General features: G+C 42.7%; 1 protein-coding gene across 2 annotated transcripts in view; it reads right to left on the bottom strand.

The window, feature by feature from the left end:
* Nucleotides 1-26,920, bottom strand: part of LOC106583752 (ER membrane protein complex subunit 2) — a 70,420-nt gene that overhangs the window by 5,144 nt on the left and 38,356 nt on the right. The window contains exons 5-10 of one of the 2 annotated variants that reach the window (XM_014168311.2): nt 25,407-25,464; nt 16,128-16,213; nt 15,707-15,766; nt 12,672-12,753; nt 12,302-12,412; nt 9,294-9,398 (exon numbers count right to left, since the gene is read on the bottom strand). In XM_014168311.2, coding sequence (XP_014023786.1) covers nt 9,294-9,398; nt 12,302-12,412; nt 12,672-12,753; nt 15,707-15,766; nt 16,128-16,213; nt 25,407-25,464 — 502 coding nt within the window. The remainder of the gene's footprint in view (nt 1-9,293; nt 9,399-12,301; nt 12,413-12,671; nt 12,754-15,706; nt 15,767-16,127; nt 16,214-25,406; nt 25,465-26,920) is intronic. The other variant, XM_045704666.1, reaches the window with a different exon arrangement.

Below are 26,920 nucleotides of genomic sequence, written 5' to 3'. Positions count from 1 at the left end.
CGACAACAAAAAAAAACGAATCAATGACCGAAAAAAATATGGCTCCACTATCTATATTTAATTAGTTTATGTGACTAGAGTAAATGTACAAACGAAAAACCACTAAAACACCACAATTCAAGTGTTAAAATCCATTAAATAAACACCACCACAAAGATCATTCATTATTCATTCGTTAAGGACAGATCTTAAGGAACATGAATGTAAAAAAATGCATTTCAAAAGAACAGAATTGCATATTTTGAGTTTAAATATATTACTGTGCTTAGAGTGTTGAGAATGCATGCTTGGGATTAACATGGGTAAACGGGATTCTGGGCCTGTCCCCGGAACACTTCACATTTCCCGAAAAAACTAAACGACAAGACCTGGGACATTACATTTTCCCCCAATGTTAACACTACAAAATACACAACATGCGCAGCAGTAGATTACCAAAAAAAGTAATAGCACATTATCCAAACAGGTCCTCGCATGGAAGCTTTTAACCTAGCATATTAACTTCACACAAAATGCCACAAATTCAAAGCACACGCATAATTGACACCGCCGGACTGCACACGCGGCCCAAATGCAGTTTATAAACCCTTCAGGAAACCCCTACAGTATAGGCTATAAAATAATGTGCGCTGTTTCGTACCTGCTGCTCATACGAGAGCTAAGATTCAACAAAGCTATTCTCGGGATGCCCTCTGTGTCGAGATAGCCTACTGCTAAAATGTGCTGAATTAATTGAGGAACATGATAACGCTCAGAATTTACGAACGGCCGGTTTCGCAATTCACATTAATATCATTGCCGATCAAAGATAGTTAGTAATGATAGAGTAGCTATCAGTTTCATTTTCTCAGAAATCTTTACATAGTGGCGCAGCCAACCCAACCAGGTGGCGCAGCGTCCCTCGTTTGGGGAGAACCCTGGCATAGTGACCATATCTTGGTTAATATGCTGGGACTCTATTTGTTATGTTCCCCAGCAAGAAGACCGAAAATGTTGCTCAAACAGAAGGGGGAACTAACAGAGTCACTGACAACTAAAACGAAACAGGTGGAGTTTTAGGAGGGGGTCTAAAAGACTCATGGGGTGTCCACTTTAAGTTGCACAGCAACAACAACTGGGACCTAAAAGACACCCACCATGAGCACCCACTAAATTCGCCCACTAAGAGGCAAACAAAAGAAAAACCCCACACCAAACTTAAAGACAGGCAGCAAACCAAAAAGGTGGAGCAAAACAAAATCAGATCAAGGATTGTTTGCGTAGAAATCAAAATAGGGAGAGCCAGCTAAAGGTGCTAACCGTCCGCATCCATCAAGAGAACTGGAGCACTAGGCCAGCCACTCTTAAATAGCATCTGGGCCAGTACAGGTGAAACACCTTCCAACTAACAAGATGGCAACCAGCACAGTGGAACACATATTGACTAATGAGGTGACACCAATTGATGCACCCTGCGCGCGAACGAGCTATACGTCCAACCTCATAACGTAAATGGAAAAACCAAAACCTGTAACACTTTCCCCCTTCAGACAACAAATATATCCTATAGTTGCTCACCACCAACAGAAAACAACTTCCATTGCACAACATAACCAACTTAAATGCATCGCTACTTAAATGAGTCGCCTTAAATGAGTCTACTGGCTGTCAACAATTAAATACAAGACAAAACAGCCACCTCAATTTTTTTTCTATAGTTGCCGTAAACCCACAAGTTTTCGAAAAACTCACATACGCTTCTATAACTCTCATCCCCTTCGAACGAGCGCAACCAAAACTTGTCTCCAAAACGGCAAAATGTGCAGTCAAAATCAATTTTGAGGCAGGGCTACACACTGGCTTAACCCAAAACATATTGACTGCAAAGGACCAACAAAATCCACCAGAACCCTGCTGAAAGGTTAGTCAAAAGCAAGAACGAAACCGGTACAACTTGGTTCAGGTTTACCTCCGCTGGCAAACGCGACAGGATTTATAGTAAGACAAAACATCCTGCTTCAGACCAGACCAGAAGAAGTTAACCAAAATACGGCCACACGTCTTGTTGACCCCAAAATGGCCTGCCATACTTCCATCGTCAGCCAACCTCAGTATCTCTTGTTGAAGCGTAATTTGGAACGGCAATTTCAGATACACTTGGCCAGTCGTCTTGTCCAGAAGTAGCGCGAGAATGCCATTTCCTCATTAGAATACCATCTCTGTCAAAGTAACCCACACTAACTTCATCAAACTGCGCCTCGACGTATCTCAGCAAAAAGAGGGGAGAGGGAAACATCTTTAGTCTGTTCCGCAATCAGCTGTATCCTAGACATCAGTGTTAACTGTAGGAACCCTTCTCTTCCTTAAGCGGTCCTACAAACTCACTCACCTTTGGTGTTTTCAAAGGTCAACTCAGGTTTACCGAAATCAGGATCACCCATAAACGTCTTGGACAGATTGACCATGGTGGGATCGCTGACATCCTCCTCAACACTAGACTTGCACCCGGCAACATTCTTAGGCATAGCACGTGTAACAGCAGACGCTGGGAACACGCTAGCGTACTTTTCGGTTAACCCATCAGGGCTGCCTTAAGGAGAAGTGTATCTATAATTGTTTCAATAACTGTTGTAAATTTTATCAATGTTTATGATGAGTATTTTTGTAAATTGATGTGCTCATTCACCAGAAGTTTTGGGAGGCAAAACATTTCTGAACATCACGCGCCAATGTAAAATGGGGTTTATGGATATAAATATGAACTTTATCGAACAAAACATACATGATCAAAGGTTAGTGATTAATTTTAGCTGCATTTCTGGTTTTTGTGATGCCTCTCCTTGCTTGGAAAATGGCTGTGTGGTTTTTCTTGTTTAGGTGCTGTCCTAACATAATCTAATGTTATGCTTTCGCCGTAAAGCCTTTTTGAAGTCGGACAATGTGGTTGGATTAACGAGAAGATTATCTTTAAAATGGGAAATAATAGTTGTATGTTTAAGAAATTTGAATGAGATTTTTGTTGTTTTGAATTTGCTGCCCTGCTATTTCACTGGCTGTTGGCAGTGTGTCCCGCGGGTGGGACGCTAGCGTGTCAGATTTCAAAATAGCTTTACGGCGAAAGCACATTGTTCAATATTCTGAGTACAGAGTTCAGCCATCAAAGCAAGCTATACAGTTACCCGCCAAGTTCTGGAGTCAACTAAACTCAGAAATAGTATTATAAATCTTCACTTACCTTTGCTGATCATCGTCGTCGGAATGCACTCCCAGGACTCCCACAAGAAATGTTTGTTTTGTTCGATAAACTCCATATTTATGTCCAAATACCTCCGTTTTGTTTGCACGTTCAGATCACTAATCCAAAGACATAATTGGCGAGCGCAAAACCCGAGACAAAAAGACAAATAGTTCCATTACCATTCGTAGAAACATGTCAAACGATGTTTACAATCAATCCTTGGGGTCTTTTTAACATAGATCTAAGATAATATTCCAACCGGACAATAGCGTATTCATTACAGAGGAAAAAGAAGGAGCGGCACGCCTGCGTGAGTGCGCAGGAAACAACTTACTGGTCCCAGGCTTGAGATAGCTCTTATTCTCTGCCCAGTAACAGTAGAAGCATGAAACAAGGTTCTAAAGACTGTTGACATCTAGTGGAAGCCTTAGGAAGTGCAAAATGACCCCACAGACACTGTAGTTTGGAGAGGCAATCAGTTGAAAAAACTACAAAACCCTTCCTGGTTGGATTTCTCTCAGGTTTTTGCCTGCCATATGAGTTCTGTGATACTCACAGACATCATTCAAACAGTTTTAGAAACTTCAGTGTTTTCTATCCAAATCTACTAATAATATGCATATCCTACCTTCTGGGCCCGAGTAGCAGGCAGTTTAATTTGGGCACGTCATTCATCTGAATTTCCGAATACTGCCCCGTCACTAAAAAGTTAATTGAAGTTCATGTTGGCTCAAGGGTAATTTTTTTGTTGTTTGGCAAGGATAGGTGATTTGGAAACTGCATAATCTGCTATTTTTGATACTACAGTTGAAGTCGGAAGTTTACATACACCTTAGACAAATACATTTAAACTCAGTTTATCACAATTCCTGACATTTAATCCTCATAAAAAGTCAGTCTTAGGTCAGTTAGGATCACCACTTTATTTTAAGAATGTGAAATAATATAAATAATAGTAGAGAGTGATTCATTTCAGCTTTTATTTCTTTCATCACATTCCCAGTGGGTCAGAAGTTTATACACTCAATTAGTATTTGGTAGGCCTTGAAATACGTCCACAAGTACACCTCCAATTGACGACAATAAGCCTATCAGAAGCTTGTAAAGCCATGACATAATTTTCTGGAATATTCCAAGCTGTTCAAAGGCACAGTCAATTTAGTCTATGTAAACTTCTGGAATTGAGATACAGTGAATTATAAGTGAAATAAATCTGTCTGTAAACAATTGTTGGAAAAATGACTTGTGTCAAGTAGATGTCCTAACCGACTTGCCAAAACTATAGTTTGTTAACAAGAAATTTGTGGAGTGGTTGAAAAACAATATTTTAATGACTCCAACCTAAGTGTATGTAAACATCCGACTTCAACTGTAGACATCAAAACATCTTACCTGCTTGTGTTTCTGTAGGAGAATTTGCAAAAGTCACTTTCTTGCACTCATTTTCATTTCCCTGCCTCTGTGTCAATTCCAAGGTGCACTGTTCATCAGAATCTTCATATACAATTTAACAATTGATACTATTCTCACATCAGACTTTTGTCAATTTAATATTAAGTGTGTGAAATTAGTTTAACTATATACTGAAAAAAATATACAATGCAACATGCAACAATTTCAATGATTTTACAGTTCATATAAGGAAATCAGTCGATTGAAATAAATTCATTAGGCCCTAATCTATTTCACATGACTGGGCAGGGGCGCAGCCATGGGTGGGCTTGGGAGGGCATAGGCCCACCCACTTGGGAGCAAGGCCCAGCCAATCAGAAGTTTTCCCCTCTAAAAGGGCTTTATTACAGACAGAAATACTCATTTTCATCAGCTGTATGGGTGGGTGGTCTTAGACAATCCTGCAGGTGAAGAAGCCAGATGTGGAGGTCATGGGCTGGCATGGTTACAAGTGGGCTGCAATTGTGAGGCCGGTTGGACGTACTGCCTAATTCTCTTAAACGATGTTGGAGACGACTTATGGTAGAGAAAATAACATTCAATTCTCTGGCAACAGCTCTAGTGAACATTCCTGCAGTCAGCATTGACAACTACACACTCCCTCAAAACTTATGACATCTTGTGGCAACGTGTTGTGTGACAAAACTGCACATTTTAGAGTGGCCTTTTATTCTCCCCAGCACAAGGTGCACTTGTGTAATGATTGTACGGTTTAATCAGCTTCTTGATATGCAACATCTGTCAGGTGGATGGATTATCTTGGTAAAGGAGAAATGCTCATTAACAGGGATGTAAACAAATTTGTACCCAAAATTTGAGAGAAATAAGCTTTCAGGGATCTTTTATTTCAGCTTATGAAACCAACATTTTACATTGCGTTTATATTTTTGTTCAGTATAGTTTAGGTGTAGTTTCGATGGGCCATCAGCTGTGCACGCTGACTGCCAGTGAATGACTGGCGGTGAATGATGGGCAGGGTGGAAAAAATGACATGTCCTCTTAAAACTGCTTATAACACAAATTCTGTTTGCGATATTAAGATTCTAATAACGACAGAGTAATTTAAAAAGTTTTTGTTTTGAGTCAATATGACGCTATCAGGACTTCTCTCTGGGTCATTAACATGTCAAAGCCGGGCCCTTGCTTTCAGTTTTCAGTAATAACATTTTTAATGGCCTTGCCGCAGTCGCTTTGACCCCATTGTGACGTCTGCTCCCACAACACCACTCACCTGTCGCCTTTTCTCGCACTGAGGTATGACAATCACCAGGTACAGCGGGTCATAAAAGCGGGACGACTGACACGAGTAGCCCTTTAAAGCCCCCATCAATCAGTCAGCACAAGCACACAGCAGCCAGGCCAGCCCTGCGGAGGCCCACAATGTTCCACAGCGGCTCCCTTTCAAATAGCCCAGCACCCATTTAAAAAGGAGGAGAAAAAAAAGTCAGAGTTAAGAGTCAAGTCAACCTTGCGCCCTGTCATTTTTCCTCTCACACGCAGGGTGGGGTCCCGCTGCTCTGCTGCCCCTGCCATTACCAGGCAACTTAAAACAAACACAGCCCAACAGGTTGCTGGCCAGGCCCGCCGGGAGCCTCTTCCTGTTCCCTGGATAAGGGTGTGGCTCTGGCTCTGTCAGAGTGGAGACCAAAAACACACATGATATTTTCCCTTGTGCATTTACTCAAACACCAAATAGAAATACTTAAAATGTTAATACACTTTCCACAGCCACGTTGTTGAGCTTAACATTGTAAAGTGTGCCTGATTGATTGACTAACACAGTTAAGTGTTCTTGATTAATCAACACCCAAAGCCTTAGATACTCAACACCCCTACTACTACTACTACTACTACTAACAGAGCCATTCCGTGCCTCTGTGGTGGAAACCCTCCCAGCACTCCAGGAGGGAAAGACAGCGCTGAGTGTGTCAAGACGTGGGCTTTAGTGGCTCAGCGTGGTTCCACTCTCCCGATAGAGCCCGCACATGCAGAGCAAGGAACTGCTTATTGCATGTTTAACTGTCAATGCCTAAATAAGCAATGCATATCACCCCTTATGGCAGCAAAGAGTTATATTAAATACACATTTATGCTCAAGGTGCCATGGCAACAGCATAAACCGGTTTAGTGATGCCATCTGAGCAGCTTTTCACTTTTTCCCGCTCTTTCCCCACGTATCCCCCTCGCTCTTTCCCGCTCCTTTGCTCAGAAAGGTAGACCCATCATACCTCCCCGTGCCACCACAAGTCATCTTTGTTCCACTCAAATCTTACATGATTCAACTGTGGGGGGGATTGATAGCCCAGCAGCACACGTAAAGGCACAGTAAAAAAAATCAGAGCAGGCCTGGTGGTCTTAAGTCAACACATTAGCTGAAATCTACCCAAACAGTAAGACACTCAATTGAAGCCCTGGGACTAGGACCTTTAGGTGGACAGTCTGGAACCCCCCCTGCTGGTCAAAACCATTCTCGGTACAGCCGTGGCCTCAGAGGGTAGGGTGGTTCGCATAGACCAGGGGGAGGATACAGTAAGAACTCAAGAGTATGTAAGGAATTAGGTTCTTGCATTGCAGGGGTAGGTAAACCTGGTCCTGAAGTGCCACTGCAGGATTTCAACCCAAAAAGTCATGCACCACTAGGGCTATGGTGGTCATGACATTTTTGGCTGCTGGTTATTGCCTTCGGAACATCTACAAAAACATCCATTTAATATACACTAACACAATGTATCCATTATTTATTTGTTACCAGGTCTAAAGAAACATTATGATATGAAGAAAATGTATTTCAGAAGAACCGAATAGGAGTCGGCCTACTGTATGTTATCTGGCTGTATGATGTTCTGATTTTATTGTAAGTATAATATAATTGAACTATAATTGAAAGGACAGTACGCATATGAAGTGGCTATGTTGGGCGTAAAAGTGATCATTTTAAAACAGGTCCTATACTCTAGATTTTGAGTTACTTGGCAAATTTAGTTGTGAATGATTCAAACCTTAGAATGTCTTAGAAATTAAAAACATGTATGGGCTGCATGATGCAACATTAGGCTATTGACTATTTGAAAAATGTGCTAACAAAGCTTGCGCTCTGTTCCTTGCCTCAGGCTGCACACCCTGTTCTCTCATCAAGCGATCATATTTCACCGATCACTACTACTCTCAATTTAATCTTGTCTTTACTAATATGTCAAATTGGTTTTGACTTAGAATGGCCAATTATCAAATGGGTAGAGGCAAAGGGGGGGATGCAATTGGATGGCGAATGGAGGCCGCTTTCACGCAGTTTAATCCTTCCGGGTAGGCTACTCCAGTTTAATAGTGGAGCAGCTGAGAAAAAGGCCTAAATATAGTAGCAGATGGGATCCTCCTCATTTCAGTGACAACCATCAAAACTCTGCTTTCACACAGGATTGCAGATAGAAATGTCTGGACTTATAAGAACATATTTCACTTCACGCATCACTGTTTGAGGAGCACACAGCCTGTCGCTGGTAATACTCCGCCCAAACCCTGTATGCCATGGGCTCTCCAACCCGTTGTTCCTGCAACTACCAAGTGTTTCATTTGGGAAACCAAGTGAAATCTGTTCGGGAACATCGATAGTAACATGTTTTCACAACAAAACATATTTAATTAAACTGTTGACAGCTCCCATCTCTGCTCACTCAAGAAAGGAATGAAGGAGATAGGAGGAAATGGAAATGCAGTGGTGGGATATTCTGTAGCTAAAGGTAATGTACCAGCCTATTGATAATGATTTTTTTTTTTTTAATCCCTATTACTAGGCTATTCAAAATCAAATACAAATTCACTATAATTGTAGGCCAACTCTGTAAGCCGCCCTGTACAATCAATGAACCAACAGCATCACCTAGGCCTATACATTCTCTCTCAGACTCATGGATAGAACGTTTGGAGCGCAGCACCCCTTAAAAAAAATTTTTTTTAAAAGGTAACCAGTCCATCCAGTATGCATAATAATACAGTCCACACTCAAAGGTGATTACTAGAATTTGTTTAATTTGGGAATATCGGCAAGAAAAATTATGTACAAAAGACATTAAATCCTATGCTTTTTCATTTTGCCTTGCATAATATTTGGTAGGCTATGTATTGTATAACGGCACAATCATTATTTTAATTCAGGGTTCTTTTCGGGCTTGGGCTCATACATCGGCAAATGTTTATGCATAAGCTGTAATATATGTATGGTGTTCTACACACAACCTCTTAATGCTTTGAATTAATCATCACCTTAGAAGCGCTGTCCATTTCGTTGTGTTTGGCTTTGAAACAACATCCACAACAACCATGTTTTTCACTCAGTTTCAACCGGTTGTTAAACCAGGGCTGACTACCCTTGTTGTATAGGAACAGTATAGGAACAGTTAAGTGGAAAAGGCAAGTGGGAAAAGGTCCCATGTGACTCAGTCGCAATAGCATGGTGCTTGCAACACCAGGGTTGTGGGTTCGATTACCATGGGGGACCAGCACGAAAGAAAGTAGGAAAATGTATGCACTCTACTATAAATCGCTCTGAATAAGAGCATCTGCTAAATGACTCAAATGTAAATAGAGTAGCTTTCATAATTAAACGTAGACCCCTGGCGTGACTCACCTGGTAGGCTCGGTTGATTTGATTGGTGGCCCAAGCAGCATACTTAACATTTGCCTTTTTCACCGTGGCGTTCACTTTGGGGCAGGCAGCAATGTGGCTTGCCGACTACACCGGGGAAGAAGAAGGGAGTGGAAAGCAAGGGAGAGAGGAAAGAGGAGAGGAAAGAAAGAAAGGTGTCGTCATATCAAAACAGCAATAAAAGCATAAATGAGATGAATGTGCAACCAACTCCACCGTGGGCATGACGAGAAAAAAATTGGCCCGACGACACGAAGAAAACTTTTACGGGAGAGGAAAAAGTGAGTGCTTTATTTAATGCCCCAGCTCCCTGAGTGCAGTGTCACTTAATGGGCCCTAATTTCTCCAACACCATAGATAGCCGGTGATGACAGGGCCCGGCATGTCTTCAGAACCCGCGGTGCTGTGGCGAGCGAAGCGCGATGTGAATCATGCTCTCTGCCCGCCCCAGCTCCCCTCAGAACCACAAAACCCATGTCTTTCCCATGCTACTGCCATCGTCTCCGAAGTGCAAACCCCACTAGGCTTAAACAGGCAGCACTTCAAAGGCATCCCTATGGACATGCTGAAACTTTAACTACACCCCAATCAACTTTGCCCCCCCTATTTATTTATTTTTTAAACGATTTTGCTTCTGGATTTCTCCTTCATAACCTCCAGCTTATGATGTCAGCTCTACCCCAGAATTATGTCGTCCTCCATGAGGATCCCCGCTAGTGCGGTGACACAGCACTGACTAACGTTAGTGCTCCTACATTGCTTGCTGTTTGGGGTTTTATGCTGGGTTTCTGTACAGTACTTTGTGACTTCGACTGATGTAAAAACGGCTTTATAAATACATTTGATTGATTGAACCTCACAGTGATCACGCCTACCAACGACTCAGCTGTACCAGGTGCTCTGAACGACGAAGCTGAACCAATCAAATAGCTCTTGGGTGAGGAGCTGCCCTACGGTGGTGTTCATGAAGCTTCACTGTCACCCAGAATCAGATGAAATGGTCAGAAAGTCATTGCCTTGGCACAATCCCATGTCAGGAAGTAACTTGCACTTGTCAAGGATTTCAACTTTGGACCTCGTGGACAGTAACTTTTTTACGATCAAACTTGCTGGCCAACAGATTTTCTCATGGAGTTTTCATTCAATAGGGTTTTCAGTACATTTATCTAAAGCCATCCTTTTTAATTTGGTGTACCTTTAATCTGAATTTTCGACAGACTCACTAAAATATATGGAAAGAACTATTCAGAATATTAGGGATCAATGAAAGAAAGCCTTGTAGAACTAAATGCACGCCTATTTGTCTCATTTTGAACACCAATTGCTAGATCTAAAAAATATTCTGATCTATATTATTTACAGTTAGGAAAGTATTTATGAATAATACAAATAAATAAAAAACAGGTTTGGAGAGCCTATATGCACAAACTATATTGGTGAATCAAAAATACAGTGGTTCAAGTCATCCTGAAAGCTGACATATTTAAATTGTTCCATCCATAAAATATTGGAAGGTGAGAAAAGTGTACAATAGTGCCTGAACAGTAGTCAATAAGTCCACCCTAATAATCCACACTAAATCATGGAACTGTGATGAGAACAGTCCAGTTGTCGTGAAGTGTGCCAGTCTCCAGGTTTAACCTGCTACATGTACTGTATGTATGGTCCACAGTTCATAATGGTTCCAATAGGCTACATGTCCCAAATGATTGCACAACTTGTAATACGTTAGCCCGATATGATCCACTATTGCTAGAGATCCTCAGGAACAACCACACCAACGTGACCGAGGAACTGACTATGTAATGGAATGATGCAAAATGTAAGGAGAGGAACACTAAAGTGACCGTCATAAATGTATGTGGGTATAACTGACAGTGGCATGGTGAAATAGATCTAGAACATTTGTCATTTATATTTACAATCCGCTTATCCAAATGGCTTACTCATTTACCTAACGCTTATCAATCGCTCTTATCAATGTGTCGAGAGAAAAGTTTATACAAAAATAATTACGTTCCGTTTACGTGCGCTTAACTCGGGGTCGGAATTCCCCCCCGTAGGTGAACAACAATAACTTTGGAGGTTAAGGGATCTGAAATTCTTGAACTGATGCTGCTTTTTATGCATGTTCTGCAGCTAGCTAGCACCTTGAAGACCTTAGACATACCTCTTTTTCCATTTACCCTGAAAGTAGCCTACGGGCCAGGAGAGAGTCATTGACGGTTTGAATTTGTTTAAATAACATTAGCTAATTTCAACCCCATGGACTACTTTTAGAAACATAAAGGTTAGTCTATAAAAGTGAAGATATCTCGTCAAAGACCATGAACGGATCCAGTGGTTGTGCCCCTTTCCGGGTATGAGATGTTTTACCTGCTTGAACCCCTGTTGCAATAGAGAGAAAACACTGGAAGGCCTGTGTCGCTGCTCCTCTCTGCTCTGGCCATCCACCCGCCCTTATTCCTGCACTCACCGTTTGTGTTCTTATGTCAGGACTCACTTACATATGATGCATTGGTGCTAACGGACAACTTCCTGTTTAAATAAATATGCAGATGAAAGGGGGGCATTTGGTGCAGACGAAATCAAAACGTTAACCTGGGCTGGGGCTGGGGGGCTGTCTGCGACTGACAGAACGCGGGAGGGAGGCAGTGGCCCCCTCTTTCCCCTTTTCGTACTGCCACTGCTCTTTATTTATTTTAGTCATTTTGGTCCTCAACATGAAAAAGGTCCCGTACGAAAGCCTAGAGGGGTAATATTACCAAAATAGAGCACTTGAAGGGGCAGACTTTTCCAAGCTGGGGGGTTTACCCACTGAGTCAGCATTGACCTGACCGATCTGAAAGCTGGGCTCTGTGGTCGCTACACAAAGGCAGTAGCAGGCCTGCACATTTTGACAAACCACAGGAGAAAAAGGGATGAGTTGTTGCTCTTTCACCCCCTCCCTCACTCCTCTCATCATGCGACGGTTAGATGTGCGAACTCACCATATACAGACCGAACAAGGCCCTCATGTTCCTGTTGTTCAGCTTCAGAGCCTGGGCAAAATACTTTCTGGACAGCTCCAGGTTTTCCATCCCCCCCTGGGTGTACTTCACCTGTGAGACAAGGCATTAAAATATGGGCATGAGGCGTGTCGACCGGGGGGGCTTACGCAATGCCTACATGGCATCTGAATAAGCACGACATGACAAGCCGTGTAAACATTTCGACATTCATGAGCGTGTATTCCCACTGACGTTAAGTGCAGCGGCCGGCTCCTCCATGTGAGAGAGAGCATTCACGTAGAGGGCTGGGGGGGAAACATTATTCCATAGTTAGGCCGCTTGATGATGGACATGCAGAAGTCATACCTACCTCAGCGTACTGCTCACAGTACAAGTGATTGTGAGGGTTGATCATCATCAGCTCCTCCAGACAGAAAGCTGCTTTTCCATAGCTGTGGAAACAAGGGAACAATGAATAGAACGATGACTAAGAGCGATGGACATTTCATCTTCCAGCTTTAAAATAGTAAGGGGGGAAATTTGCTCCATTTCATCTGTGACGTAGTCTACCCATTCCAATCCGAGATTGTACATTTGTTCTGCAGAAAGTTCTATTGCCGATTGGTTTACTGTACATTTTGGCAAGTTTGGATCTAGGAAGATGCATCCAACAAACTAAGTTCATTTGCAGACTAAGGGGATCTGGTGGCCTATGTGGTTATGTCTATATTGGCGAAACGCTTCAGTTTTGGAAAGTGGAACATTGAAAAGGAGAGGAGCGGGGGTCTCCAGACACACAGGATCAATCTGTCTGTCTGGCGATGTGTTTTTCACTCTGGTAATGTGTAGTTAAATACCTTCCTGAGGTCAGCGTTACAGTAGGAACTGGCACACTGTGCCCTACTTCAGATGAGATCACTTCTCAGCAGACTGCTGAGCTGTTGACCTCACGCTAATCTGCAGCCATTCCACATCTAACACAGTTTCCCCTTCAGGGGACCCGTCCAAGGGAAGGCAAGTTTATCTCTCCTGCACACACAGTCAGAATTACACAGTCCACACACACACACACTCAATTCCCACGCCTTGAAAAACTACATGAACTCAGAACACTAAAACAGGGCTATTAAACTAAATTGGACAAAACACAAAACCCAGCATTCAATTCTAGTGTAGAGAGACTGTACGTGTTCCAGCATATGCTGTATCAGCTCTTGGAAATGTGCAGAAAAACCAAAAATGGTGCTTGTGGTGGTTGGGGGATCATAAATGACAAGATAAGGATGCTAATCTGTAGCCATTTCACTGCCACAGAGGGAGAAAGGGTGAGAAAAAAACGCTCTGACGCAAGCTGGGTGTTTTGACAGGAACAGACAGGACCAAATGCTGCCTCGCACGACATGAAGAGACGATCGGCCCATTTAGAGTCTGTTTAAAGGACTTCAAAGACAGAGAGCAGCAGCATTAGAGTGGTGGGGGAGAGCGAGGGGCGAGTTCATATGAGAATGGGGGGAGAGAGAAGAGAGATCGGGGTATTCGGAAGGTTGGGGGGCTGCTTACAATTACCACTTCCTCCCCATAAAGACTTTCAGATGTCCTCCTGCAGTGGCCCCGGGCCTGCAGCGGAGGAGAGGCAGCCTCCATCACCAGGCAGAGGCCTGGCTGACTGCAGTACCGCACCCTCCAATCTCCAACCATCATCACCACCACTCAGCTTCAACTCCCTAAACCTGGGTTCAGAGACCACGCTGCTACCTCGTGGTGGTAGCACTGTTAGTATGACTCACACATTTGCTTTGTTTCCTTTGAACACCAAACCAGACAATGGTTGGTTTTGGTGCTACCAATTGTAATACCACAGTTTGACTGAGTTCCACCCCAAAGCTTTTTCCCAACTAGACTGGGCAAACGGATCAAGATTCCTCCATTAGACTGTGCAAACTGACCACAGAAAGTCATCATGCTCCATCGGATGACCAGGCCAATCTGAACCGATAGACAGCAGTTAAATAAAGCCTAATTCAACAGCACTACAAGCTCAGATGATTCCCAATGAGTTGAAGCATCTCAACGGTTCAACGCAACAATAACAAAAAGGAGCGATCTCAATAACGTCCGAATATCACTCAGCGATATGAGGATTTAAAAAAAATATTTTTTTAATAAGTTTCCACTGAGTTAGGCTATTAATTACTGTCATAATGTTTGAACACTGATGCCTGTAGACATGTAACAATGGCAGGCCGCGAGTGATTTGTATATTTTTAGCTCGCGGGGCGCTACACAGTGAGGGCGGAGCAGTTCATTTCTCTTCCTCTCTTCTCCATCAGCCTCTGTTTTTTCTGGCTCTGGAAACAAAGTGCCACCAACTTCTCCTGGGAATCTCTCTGCAGCCACTCTTCCTCCCTCTCGCTCTGTGGAAAAGAGAGGCGATAATGCCGTGCTGTCCGGAAGAGGGGAGGGAAAAAAAGGGAGTTTGTAACCCAAAATAAAGAAAAGAGAGAAAAGAAATTGACACGCCTGTAGATAAGGGGCTCGGGGAGTGAATGGGGTGATATTACAAAAGTTTGGCTAAGCTGGGAGATAATCCGCTCACCCCTGGATTTCCTCTACTACAGCAATAAAGCCCCTCGGGACAAAAACATGAAATATCCAATAAGCAGCCCTCTCACTACGCTAAACATTCCTGCAGACACTGCCCTCTTGCCAGGGTGACCGCAGAGCCGGTGTGCTGCTCACACACATACACACACCCACCCACACACCACAGCGCTTACAAACACACCTCAGTGAAAGACGTCTGCTTCCCTGACTCCTAAGCCCCCAAGACAATTAAGGAGGGATAAAAACTGACAAAACCAAACAAAAACATTTCTTACAATGCTCTTGTCTTGGGAGGCTGACAATTACCCCTGGCAACAGAGATATCAGTAGGGGGTTGTCTTACCCCCATATGTAAGAGACGGGGGCTTCGGGTCAAAATCCTATTACCCTCCTCTCCATGTGACAAACATAGACAGGGGCTCAATGCGGACCCCTGGCTGAGTTAGGCATTTCAACGCCCCTCTCCATTGTGCCCATCCTAATACATCCCCTCTGGGATCAAGCCGTCAGTTCAGCCACCGAGACTGGGAGAGAGGAGAGGAGAGGAGTTACTGCTTACAGACACTCCCCAGTCCGTCTCGCCCCCTGAGTCTGTTAGAAGCTGACAGATATGATAAGGTGCTGCCTCCAGGTCTTGACACCAGGGAGTGCTGGCAAAGCACTAGAGCGAGAATGACCCACACACTCAAACCTGGAAGGGTCACAGGTTTTTCTCACCGCTGGAATAATAAGTCAGTCAAAACGTCACAAGTGATGTAGATAATGAGGTAAACTAATGTGTTAAAGAAATGCGATGATTACTCGTGCTCGTTGATGTAGAGTTCCGACAGCTCGTGCCACGCTTCCTGGTCCCCGACGAACCTGTAAAACAGTGAGAAATTAGGGGAGTCTCCCGTTGAGGATGCAGTTCAGCACCATCACACCATGCTTTTTAGAACCCTTATTAGCAAGAGGATCATCAACAATAACCTCTCCAATATATAGTACAATAGCTGAAATCTACACGTTTCAAATCAATCAAAATCGTGGCATTATATGACTAGGCTAACATAGACGGACAGGGCAGACAGGCAGAGCTTCCAAGATGGAGTAGAGTTGAGGGGGTCTCATGGACATGTTGTGGCCCAGCCCGGATCAAATTGAATGCAAACCCCCTTTTAATTAAAAAGGCCAGGGGAGGTGTGAGGAGATCATCCAAATCCCCTTGTAAAACACTACTCACTGCTCCAGATACTCGTTGAGCTCGCGGATGGCCTCGGCACTCTTCCCCTGGGCCTTCAGAATCGAGATCTTCCTCTTCCTCGCCGCCTGTGGAGATCGGCATCAACAGAGGATTAGTGAGGTCTTAGCTCCTCAAGTGTTTGACCGAGGAGAGGGGGTCTCCTCAGAGCTTACACAAATAAAAGGGGTACGGGATGTTGGTCAAAGCTACCCCCCTCTCTGCTCCTAGCCGAGTCCATTGGTGATAGGTACCATCAGTTCACAGAACGCCAAGTCTATGGGGAGTGGAGGACTGGAGTGGTGGGAATCAGGATTTGACATTTTCTCTACGGAATCATCAGCCAACAGCGTTGATGTGAAGTGGTGATGTTCAGTACCAAATAATTTCAGTTAATTTAACCTCTCTAGGCTAGGCGGGACGAATTCGTCCCACCTACGTAACAGCCACTGCCAGCCTGTGGCGCGATTTTCAAAACCTTAAAAATCCTATTACTTCAATTTCTCAAACATATGACTATTTTACAGCCATTTAAAGACAAGACTCTCGTTAATCTAACCACACTGTCCGATTTCAAAAAGGCTTTACAACGAAAGCAAAACATTAGATTATGTCAGCAGAGTACCAAGCCAGAAATAATCAGACACCCATTTTTCAAGCCAGCATATAATGTCACCAAAACCCAGAAGACAGCTAAATGCAGCACTCACCTTTGATGATCTTCATCAGATGACAACCCTAGGACATTATGTTATACAATACATGCATGTTTTGTTCAATCAAGTTCATATTTATATCAAAAACCAGCTTTTTACATTAGCATGTGACGTTCAGAACTAGCATACCCCCGCAAACTTCCGGGGAATTCGCTAACATTTTACTAAATTACTCACGATAAACGTTCACAAAAAGCATAACAATTATTTTAAGAATTATAGATACAGACCTCCTCTATGCACTCGATATGCCCGATTTTAAAATAGCTTTTTGGTGAAAGCACATTTTGCAATATTCTAAGTACATAGCCCAGGCATCACGGGCTCGCTATTTAGACACCCGGCAAGTTTAGCACTCACCATAATCATATTTACTATTATAAAAGTTTGATTACCTTTTGTTGTCTTCGTCAGAATACACACCCAGGACTGCTACTTCAATAACAAATGTTGGTTTGGTCCAAAATAATCCATCGTTATATCCGAATAGCGGCGTTTTGTTCGATGCGTTCCAGACACTATCCGAAATAGTAAAGAAGTGTCACGCGCATGGCGCAATTCGTGACAATAAAATTCTAAGTATTCCATTACCGTACTTCGAAGCATGTCAACCGCTGTTTAAAATCAATTTTTACGACATTTTTCTCGTAGAAAAGCGATAATATTCCGACAGGGAATCTCCTTTTCGGCAAACAGAGGAAAAAATCCCAAAGGCGGGGCGGTCGGGGTCACGAGCATAAGCCCAGTGTCCCTTGATCGGCCACTTGAGAAAGGCGATAATGTGTTTCAGCCTGGGGCTGGAATGACGACATTCTGTTTTTTCCCGGGCTCTGAGCGCCTATGGACGACGTGGGAAGTGTCACGTTAGAGCAGAGATCCTTAGTAAATGATAGAGATGGAAAAGAAGTTCAAGAAATGGTCAGACAGGCCACTTCCTGTAAAGGAATCTCTCAGGTTTTGACCTGCCATTTGAGTTCTGTTATACTCACAGACACCATTCAAACAGTTTTAGAAAATTTAGGGTGTTTTCTATCCATATGTAATAAGTATATGCATATTCTAGTTACTGGGTAGGAGTGGTAACCAGATTAAATCGGGTATGTTTTTTATCCAGCCGTGTCAATACTGCCCCCTATCCTAAACAGGTTTTAAGAGATATCTTAATTTAGGAGAGAGATATTGACTGCTTGAACCAGCCTTACTGAGCACTTTTCTGTTTCAGTTCTTCCACAGCGGTGAGAAGCCTCGCTACTTAAAATGCTGATGTCCCTACTATTATTGATATTGTTATGGGGCAACTTTAAATTGATGTGCCAGCATCTTATAAGAGGTAATGGTTAGCTAGGCTATATCTGTGGAAAGAAGAACACAAATCACGAGTCAATGTTTTAGAGTCGGCGTGTGTGAGCTTAGCGTCTGAGATAAAGTGGTGAGTCATCCCCGTATAAGTGGGGAAAACAGGGCCTTACCCCAAACCCAACGGCCAGCGCATTCAGAATGAGCTTCTGAAGCCATGCTAACTTACATCAGCCTCCAATTGCCTTTTCTTTCATTTTGATGTTGAAGTGACCTTAAAGTGGATTAGATTCTCATCAATCTGAATCAGAAAGTATTACGCCTGCTCCTCTGACTTTTCCAGGCGGCGTTTTGGAGGGTGTATGTGTACCCAACAGCGGGCTGCTGTTGCCATTAGAACGGTGCTGCCCTGCCTGCCACGGCCCATTTTATTTATGGACTGGCATTTGATTGAGTGGGGCTTCCTTTCTCCCACACTCATAACCAAAGCCATTGAGAGCTGTGCGTGAGTCACGTCTGAGCCGCCATAAATCTGGGAATCCACTGACACCGCCGTCACAATAAATCCACTTATCCATCACCCTGAAACAGGGACCTGCACTACAGCCTGGCTATGGTGCTTACTTACACAACATACCCACACACTAATCTAAAGTCAGACATTTTTTTATAAATATCTAGATTATTGTTGACCTGTATTATTGTTTGCATTTGTTCTAAAATAAACAATTACCATGTGAACTGCTGTTTGAGAGTGGTCCTCACACAATTAAACACAAGCATCATCAAGAAAATATTATTCAAAAGGATGAATTTATAGAGCAATTGGAGTGAGTTGGGGGGGGGGGCAATCACACCAACTTCCTCTTCTCTCCCCCCTCTACCCATAAAACACATATCTCCTCAAAATATCAAACTATTTTACATGGACCATATTCTACTGGGGCGTGATGCTATGTGAGATTAAGGAATTTTTACTCACTTCTAACCAAATTGCTAACATGTGTATTTTTCCCCGTCCGATACCAAAAATCTGCCAGAACACCAACTTTCAGTGTGATTCTTGCAATTGTAGGCCTACCCCACACCCCTCCTTTCCCCCTTCCTCTCTTCTCTCCCAGTCCTTCATTCCTGATAAAGAACCACTTGGGGCTCACTCAGAACATATGGAAGTTGGTAGCCCCGAAGGAGTCACACAGAACTTTATTAAATGCGGAGCTCTTCCAAACCGCTCCTCCTCTCGCTCTCTCCCCCTCTCCAAACTAATGATCCAGAAGAACCTGGCAGCAGGGATAATCCCACCGTTGTCATGATTCTTTTTTAATTAGGGTTCTCGAGGAGCACTCAGAGCACTGGATTGTTTAAATCACCCCTGGCTCTAACTGAGAAGGACTCACCACAACCCAGGCTATGACTGTGAGGACTACACTGGACACCTACATAGCCTGTTATAATAATGTTATATAACATACATGGAGGGAGAGATGGAGAGAAGAATACAGAGAAAAGGAAGCGGGGGACCATGAACGACGCTATGTGCCGCTGTTGTGAAATAGCTAGTAGATGAAGGTATTAATGCATTAAAAGCAACACTAAAACATTCAGAGTAAAACATTTGTTTACTGTAAAAAAATAAATAACTGTTACACAGATGCTTCAAATGCCTAAGAGCTTAGGGAGTTTTACTTGTATTACTTGGAATCAAAGTATACTAAGGCATCCAGAAATCAAATACAGAAGCATTGTCTAAATAGTGCCTAAATCATATGGTTGCAAAGAGCCAATATTTTCAATTTCAACAGGATCTGGTTTCAGCTCAGTAGAAATCTGAGTGCATCTTGACCTCTGTAAAAACTCTTGTCCTACACTCTAATTGCATACAATTCCCATTCAACCTCAGTAAGGGATTCTCAGTGACCTCAATTACTTTCTCAATAAACACTAGCTGTGTTTCTACACACTAATAAACGATGAAATGAGGGTCGGAATTCCATTTAACAGATGAATCATCCAGTGTCATTTGGACTCCGAATGAATAATTAATGAAGTTACCTTTTGTATGAAAATGTGGTAGACAGACACTAGGCTAGGCCCTAGCTTTTTAGCCAAAGTTCTCAAAGAAAAAGAAGAGAGAAGCACAAAAATGCATTTACGCAAGCAGACGAGAAATTCTCCAGATCATTGCTGTAGGTATTGGAACACAATAAAACTATGGAAGGGCTAAGAGTTCGACACATTCTTTGGACACCGCCATGGCAGAGAAACCTTGAGCAATTTCTGTTGATTCAACAATTCTGGTTAATGGGTACCACATCTATTCCACAGCCTGTAATTACAACAGCTCAGTTTCCAATCTCCAGCTCGGCATGCTGGGATGCCTCACAAGTCCTTGCTGTGGTCGCCAATTTTCCGCCATTTCTTTGAGCTCCATCCCCTCCTTCATTATACAGAACATGTTAGAGAACATGCTGGACTGGGAGCAGTGGAGATCCTTCATTCAAAGACAGGTGACCTAAATGATGTCAGCCCCCGTCCACACCACACCCTCACCAGCCAGGAAGGGTTGGTGGGAAAAAGCTGGTCTGGAAGACACCAGGGGACAGTGAGGACCAGTTTCCATTCCCGCCCTCAGGTTTAACCGAAAGGGCGCTGGTGTTACGGGCGTCATCCACCCAGCCTTTGGAGATCAGGAAACGGACCGATCACATCCCCAGGACATCGCTCTGATTGGCTAGCGAGTACTAGTACCCACCATTCCCACAAGGCTACTATTCCCAAGGCACCTCCCATTTCCCATTGGAGAAGATCTCACTACCCAAAGAATGATTAGGGCAATGCATATTTGAACTAGTTTACCCATTAAGTAAACTATTATGTGTCATAAGTAGAGCTTCTAGAAAGCCTTTGATAATTCAGAACCCGGTAGACTTTCAGCGAAGTCTACCTAAAACATTGTCCTTTGCGAAGGCTGATTTTACTCTCTGCCTTTCCAAGTTCAGTTTAGGGAAACATTTTTGACGGTATACCAGGGTATTTGGAAATGGCCACGGAATGTTTTTTCAATACCGTTTTTTTTTTAATACATTTGAATATTTGCAGGTACCCTTTAAGTAAATACCTGCAGTCAACTTGTGTAATTTGTTAGGAGAAAAAAAAAGATTGCGTTCTTCATTTCACCTGCAACATAATTTTTCATTATGGAGCTTACCGGTAGTCCCCAGTCACGTGGCGTTTGTTTACAAGCAGACAACGAGAGACCGGAGCCAGTTATCGAAAGTTAGCTTGAACGATTAAATCTAGCTACCATTACGGAAACTACTTTTGTGACTAGAAACCAGATGGTGGAAACATACTGAAATCTCTCTTCCACCTGTCACAGACACTGGTGTATTGGAGTTCAGCAAAATATGTAGGCTTGGCAATCCACTGGGATTGAACACCTTTGACAAACACCTGACTTGATTGTTTTGACGTAAATGTAATTGTTTTATACATTTTTTATGCCATTTTGTTCTTTAAAACCAGCGAACAAAACTATTACTAATACTTTAGACCCTATTCACTCGTGTTAATTATCTATATTGAACAAAAATACAAACGCAACATTTTACCATTTCAAAGATGTTAATGAGTTACAGTTCATATAAGGAAATTCATTAGGCCCTAATCTATGGATTTGACATAACTGAGAGGGCATACGCCCACCCACTGGGGAGCAAGACCCAGACAATCACAATTAGTTTTTCAACACAAAAGGGCTTTTTTACAGACAAAAATACTCCTCAACTTCATCAGCTGTCCGGGATGACTGATCTCAGACGATTCCGCTGGTGAAGAACCCAGATGTGGAGGTCCTGGGCGGCTGGCGTGGTTACAAGTGGTCTGCGGTTGTGAAGCCGGTTGGAAGTACTGCAAAAATACTCTAAAATGACATTGGAGGCGGCTTATGGTAGAGAAATGAAAATGTAATTATCTGGCAACAGCTTTGGTGGACATTCCTGCAGTCAGCATGCCAATTGCACGCTCCCTCAAAACTTGAGACATATGTGGCATTGTGTGGTGTGACAAAACTGCACATTGTAGAGTGACATTTTATTGTAATGATTATGCTGTTTAATCAGATTCTTGATATGCCACACCTGTCAGGTGGATGTATTATCTAGGCAAAGGAGAAATGCTCACTAACAGGGATGTCAACACATTGGAAAGAAATAAGGTTTTTGTGCGTATGGAACATTTCTGGGACCTTTTATTTCAGCTCATGACACCAACAATTTACATGTCGCATTTATATTTTTGTTAAGTTGTTATTGCTGAGGTTGTGGAAGTGCCTACACTGGCAACTTGACGACCAAAAGCAGTTGCTCTGGAGCCATCACGGCCTATACAAACTAACTTGCGCTTCCCTTCCCACCACCTGTCTTGTCTTCCATGACAGAGTATTCAATGTGCTTATAATTGAAATAGGACATGGTGGATCTAACCTGTGTAAAACAAATAGATCTCTAATTTTAATAGAAGAACGAACAGTGTGACTGGTTTAGTCCAACAGAAACAGAGTAAAATAAAGAATGACGGTAAATGACAAAGTGAAGAAGGTGTAAAGGGGTCTGAACGAGGGGGAGCAGACAGTTACACTCCAGGGAACCGATAGAGATGAGGTGGCAATTCTTCCACACCAGAAAGAAGGGGAGGTGACTGCATCAGAGCATACCCAGGTTTATTGATTTTGTCAGCAAGGCCTCCGTTTGTTTGAAACAGACAGTCGGTGAGGTGCAGAATCCTCACATGGTGTCCAAAGAACAAATGTTTATGCTTCGTCTCTCACACTTTGCCAGCCAAGAGAAAATGTTTAATATATCTAAGCAAGTCCATGTGTCGGGGCAACGCAGAAGCTTGTTGAACGTCTACAGGAGGACTGCCAAAACAAATAAGGTCATGGTTTCTTTTGAAAACCCTTTAAAACATGTATTTTCTTGCGTGGCCACATGTCCTTATGGAAACAATTAACAGCAGGTACAATGTGTTTTGGGTTGGTGGTCAGGGATTGGCAGAACACTGGATAGACATGGTCTTGCAAGTCATTCAGCTGAAATTTAATATAAATTGAGAGAAGATTGTATGGAACTTAAGGCTATACCCATTTATAATCTGACGGACTCAAATGGTTAACTGATGTGTAAACCAGAGCGTTGCATTTGTTGGCAAAACTGTTTTGTTACATCACTATGATAATGCAGACTAATTGGCAGATAGACATATGACACACAAAAGACAACATATGAATAGAACTGATACAGCAAGTGGCGGTCAAGATAGTGGGAAAGTAGCAGCATTGTCAGAGCCCAGATGCTCTACAAATCTCACAGTGCATTGTGCATTGGCCTAAGATATAATATAACAAGAACTTGAGTAAAAGTCAAACGGCTTCCTGTATCTGTGTCTACAGTTTAGAAGTGAATGGTGGGCTTTACACCTGAAGAAGGGATGCACATTTCGATCAATTTTGCTGTCGACTAACCGACACTAATTAACCTGCAACAAACTGAAGAGAAAAAAAAGAAAAATTCATAAAAAAATACAAATCCAGACAGTAAAATTGTGACTAACAGAAAATACTATGCAAGCATACAAGAAATGTTCATTAAGAGAACCACGCAACAATAGCAAGCCTATCGTCTTTCAGTCAAAAGGCTATAGCCTATTATTGAACATGGAACTCCAGTAATGAAGCAGCTAATAAAACGGCCTTTTCAAAATTCAATTTGCGGAAAACCCCGTTCTAAACAGCCCACCTAATGAGAGTGGTTCCACATGTGACAGATGAAAATCTCAGTTAGAAACATAGAACGAGGGGGACTCTAATAGCAACAACTAGGATGGTCTCTGGCTTCTGAACAACAAAAGAAAGTTATGAAAACCAATAGAACAGGAGAGAAATGCTGGTTAATGGCATGAGGAAGTCAAAATAATTGCTTACACGTTTCTATGGATGGATTTAGGCTACTAGGCTACTTTGAAGCAAGGTAAGACATGGCTCATTATTTGAAGTAAAGTAAACCGTTCAGGTTTCAAACAATTATACTGCCTCAAGCTCACATTGCAAAATGGTGGGTGACGCACTGATAACCTGCCTACAGCCTATGCACTCAAATGACGAAAGGGAGGCGCGTTTTAATTGCGAGTTGAGATTGAGAAACAAAAATATTAGCTCTTTTTAATCCTAGCCATCAAAATCGTAGCCGTGGGCTTACAAAAGCATGTTTCACTCAAGCTCTCGCAGTCTCAGTGCAGAATTAAACGTTTATCCACATTTCTCCAAACATAACATTTCGAAGTTGCTCCAAACATTACATTTCAAAGTGCTTTTGACACCTTGGGTTGATCCTGCTGTTCTTTATTGTTCCATTTCTTCAAATGTCAAATTTAGAAGGATTAAGTTTAGGCACTCATTCCCGAATGGTACAGGTAAGGGTTAAGGTTTGGGAACGGGTTAAAGCGAAACCATAATAAAAATTTAAAAAATGAAGAAAAAAAACAGTGTCCACCACAGTGATAGAACACAGAACCTTCTGATCCGGAGTCATGGGATTAGGCACATCCCCATCACCCTTGCAAAATCAAAATAACATGGTAATAGCGCTCACTGTTTCCCCAAGGACATGGGTAGACGTCCAATTTCGAAGTCAAACTTGAACGATCTCCCTGGTTTCACTCCAGTACCAGCTTTCTGAGGAGCTACTCTTGTTTTACAGCTGATTGGCTATTCCACTCCTCAAACAAAGTTATGTATGCTGTGCGCGTGTGATAAATAATGTACACGATGACTAACGAAAATACACAAGCGCCAATTTAATACCACTCAATTATGAAAATGTACTCGGACTGATAAGCATTTTCACGACAGTAATGGAGGACGTAATACAGGAGCACAGTCCTGCTCATCCCAGAAGGGGTCTAAGAACTACCTATTTATCACCGTCTTCAAAGAGCAGGCATTTAGTTTAGCCTTAGTTCCACCCAACATGTCCAACACTGCCTAAGAACATGAACCACTCCCCCCCTCTACCGCTCCCTCAAACACCTGTCATTTGTGTGGGTGAGAGCCTGATCAGCAATGTGGTTGAGGTCAAAAAGGCCAAGGGGAGTTTAACTAAGCAAACTCGCACCACTAATACCAAAACTTTACAGCAGATTCAAAAGCTGTCCAAAAAGTTCAGACAACACCTGTAACAAAATAAGAATAAAGTGTGTGTTTTTCCTCACTTACCGTATTGGTGGGATCGTCTTGCAGTATTGAATCATACTGCTTGCTGGCATCCTCGTACCTTCAAAAGGCAGAAGAGAAAGAAGAAAAAAAAAAGGACTCACCAGTCAAGACAAATTAGGTGGTGGGGAAATCAAACAGAGTTCAAGGCAATCAAGTTTCTGTACACAATGCAGCCGGTCTCTATGGTTACACTGTGAACCCTTGCCAAAATCAGCAGTGATCTAAAAGAGGAAATAAACAGTCATTACTGTTGCTGCTCAAATAGCCTGCGTTGTGAGAGGCTTACGCCACTTAACAATGAGTCAAGAAACCAATACATAAGAGTAGGGAAGCAAAATGATTTGAAGAGTGTATGCACAATTATTGCCTTTGATTTGTTTAAAGGTGAATCAAATCAATCTGTTCAGTTTCGTTTTAAAGGCCTTTCTTCTGAGCCGTGTAGAATAATAGCCTACCTTCCATTACACACAAGTCTGATCAGAGTTATATTCAACACAATGTGTGTTTTAAAGTTACGGGGCAAAAGGGGGAATCCATACGATTCTGTTTAAAATGAGTGCGTTATGAACTGTAAATATCAAACCATGCAGAAATTTCCTGGCAACAGGGAGGTGGGGAGGCGTGTTCACTTCACTTGTCATGTCAAATCATGGGTCCGCAGGGATGATTTTGAACTTGTTTTTTTTATTAGAGGCGAACTGCAATGCTAACGGTTTAGCAGCCAAAAAGCCGGGGCTCCCTGATCAAAACCTGTTCTGCCCACCACAACCTACAACAGAAGCAACTCTGTTTCCCATTAGTAATGAGCAGCCCCACTTCCAGTGCCACTCCTTCACTCACATCCACTTTATTACTCTACTGCACTCTGGGAGATTTCAGATGGCACCAGGCAACCACTCCTGAGCCACTTTGATATCCTTTATTTACTGGGGGGGCCTCAACGAGACACAGTGTGTGTGTGTGTGTGTGTGTGTGGGGGGGGGATAGTTAGTTGTTTGAAGCTGTGTCATTCCAGTGTACCTCCGCCTGAAGCCAATTAGAGGCCAGTGTGTGCCATTTATTTAATCTGACAGTGCAGGAGCAATCATTCTCAATTATCACATCAACTCTGACATAACAGATAAACGAGTCATGGTGATCAGTGGTGGTAAACAGATTGAATTACCCTTACTCCAGTTCCAGTCAAAAATACTGTGTTTATCTTGTTCCCTTTCTGTTTTTATGAATCACATTTGCAGATTTAAAAATAAACCGTGCTTAGAAGAAACAAAGCTGAAACTGTGTTGGCATGTCAATATTTACAGGCAGGCAAGACCTCGCCTCTCAGCTCGCAGACGAAAAGCACAACAAGAGAATGAAAAAAAATAGAAAAAACAGAAGATTGAGGGACCCCCAGAATAGCAGTGGGAGCAAACCACTTCCTTCCTGGGGAATCCCTCGCTCAGGCTAAAAGGGCCGAGCACTCAAACATTCACTTATTTTTTTCTTCCCCTTTTTGCCAGTGGAATGGTTGT

The sequence above is a fragment of the Salmo salar genome, chromosome ssa02 (assembly GCF_905237065.1).
Source record: "Salmo salar chromosome ssa02, Ssal_v3.1, whole genome shotgun sequence".
Classification (NCBI taxonomy): domain Eukaryota; kingdom Metazoa; phylum Chordata; class Actinopteri; order Salmoniformes; family Salmonidae; genus Salmo; species Salmo salar.
Note: the sequence above shows the minus strand (reverse complement) of the source record. Positions and strands in the feature narration are given on the sequence as shown.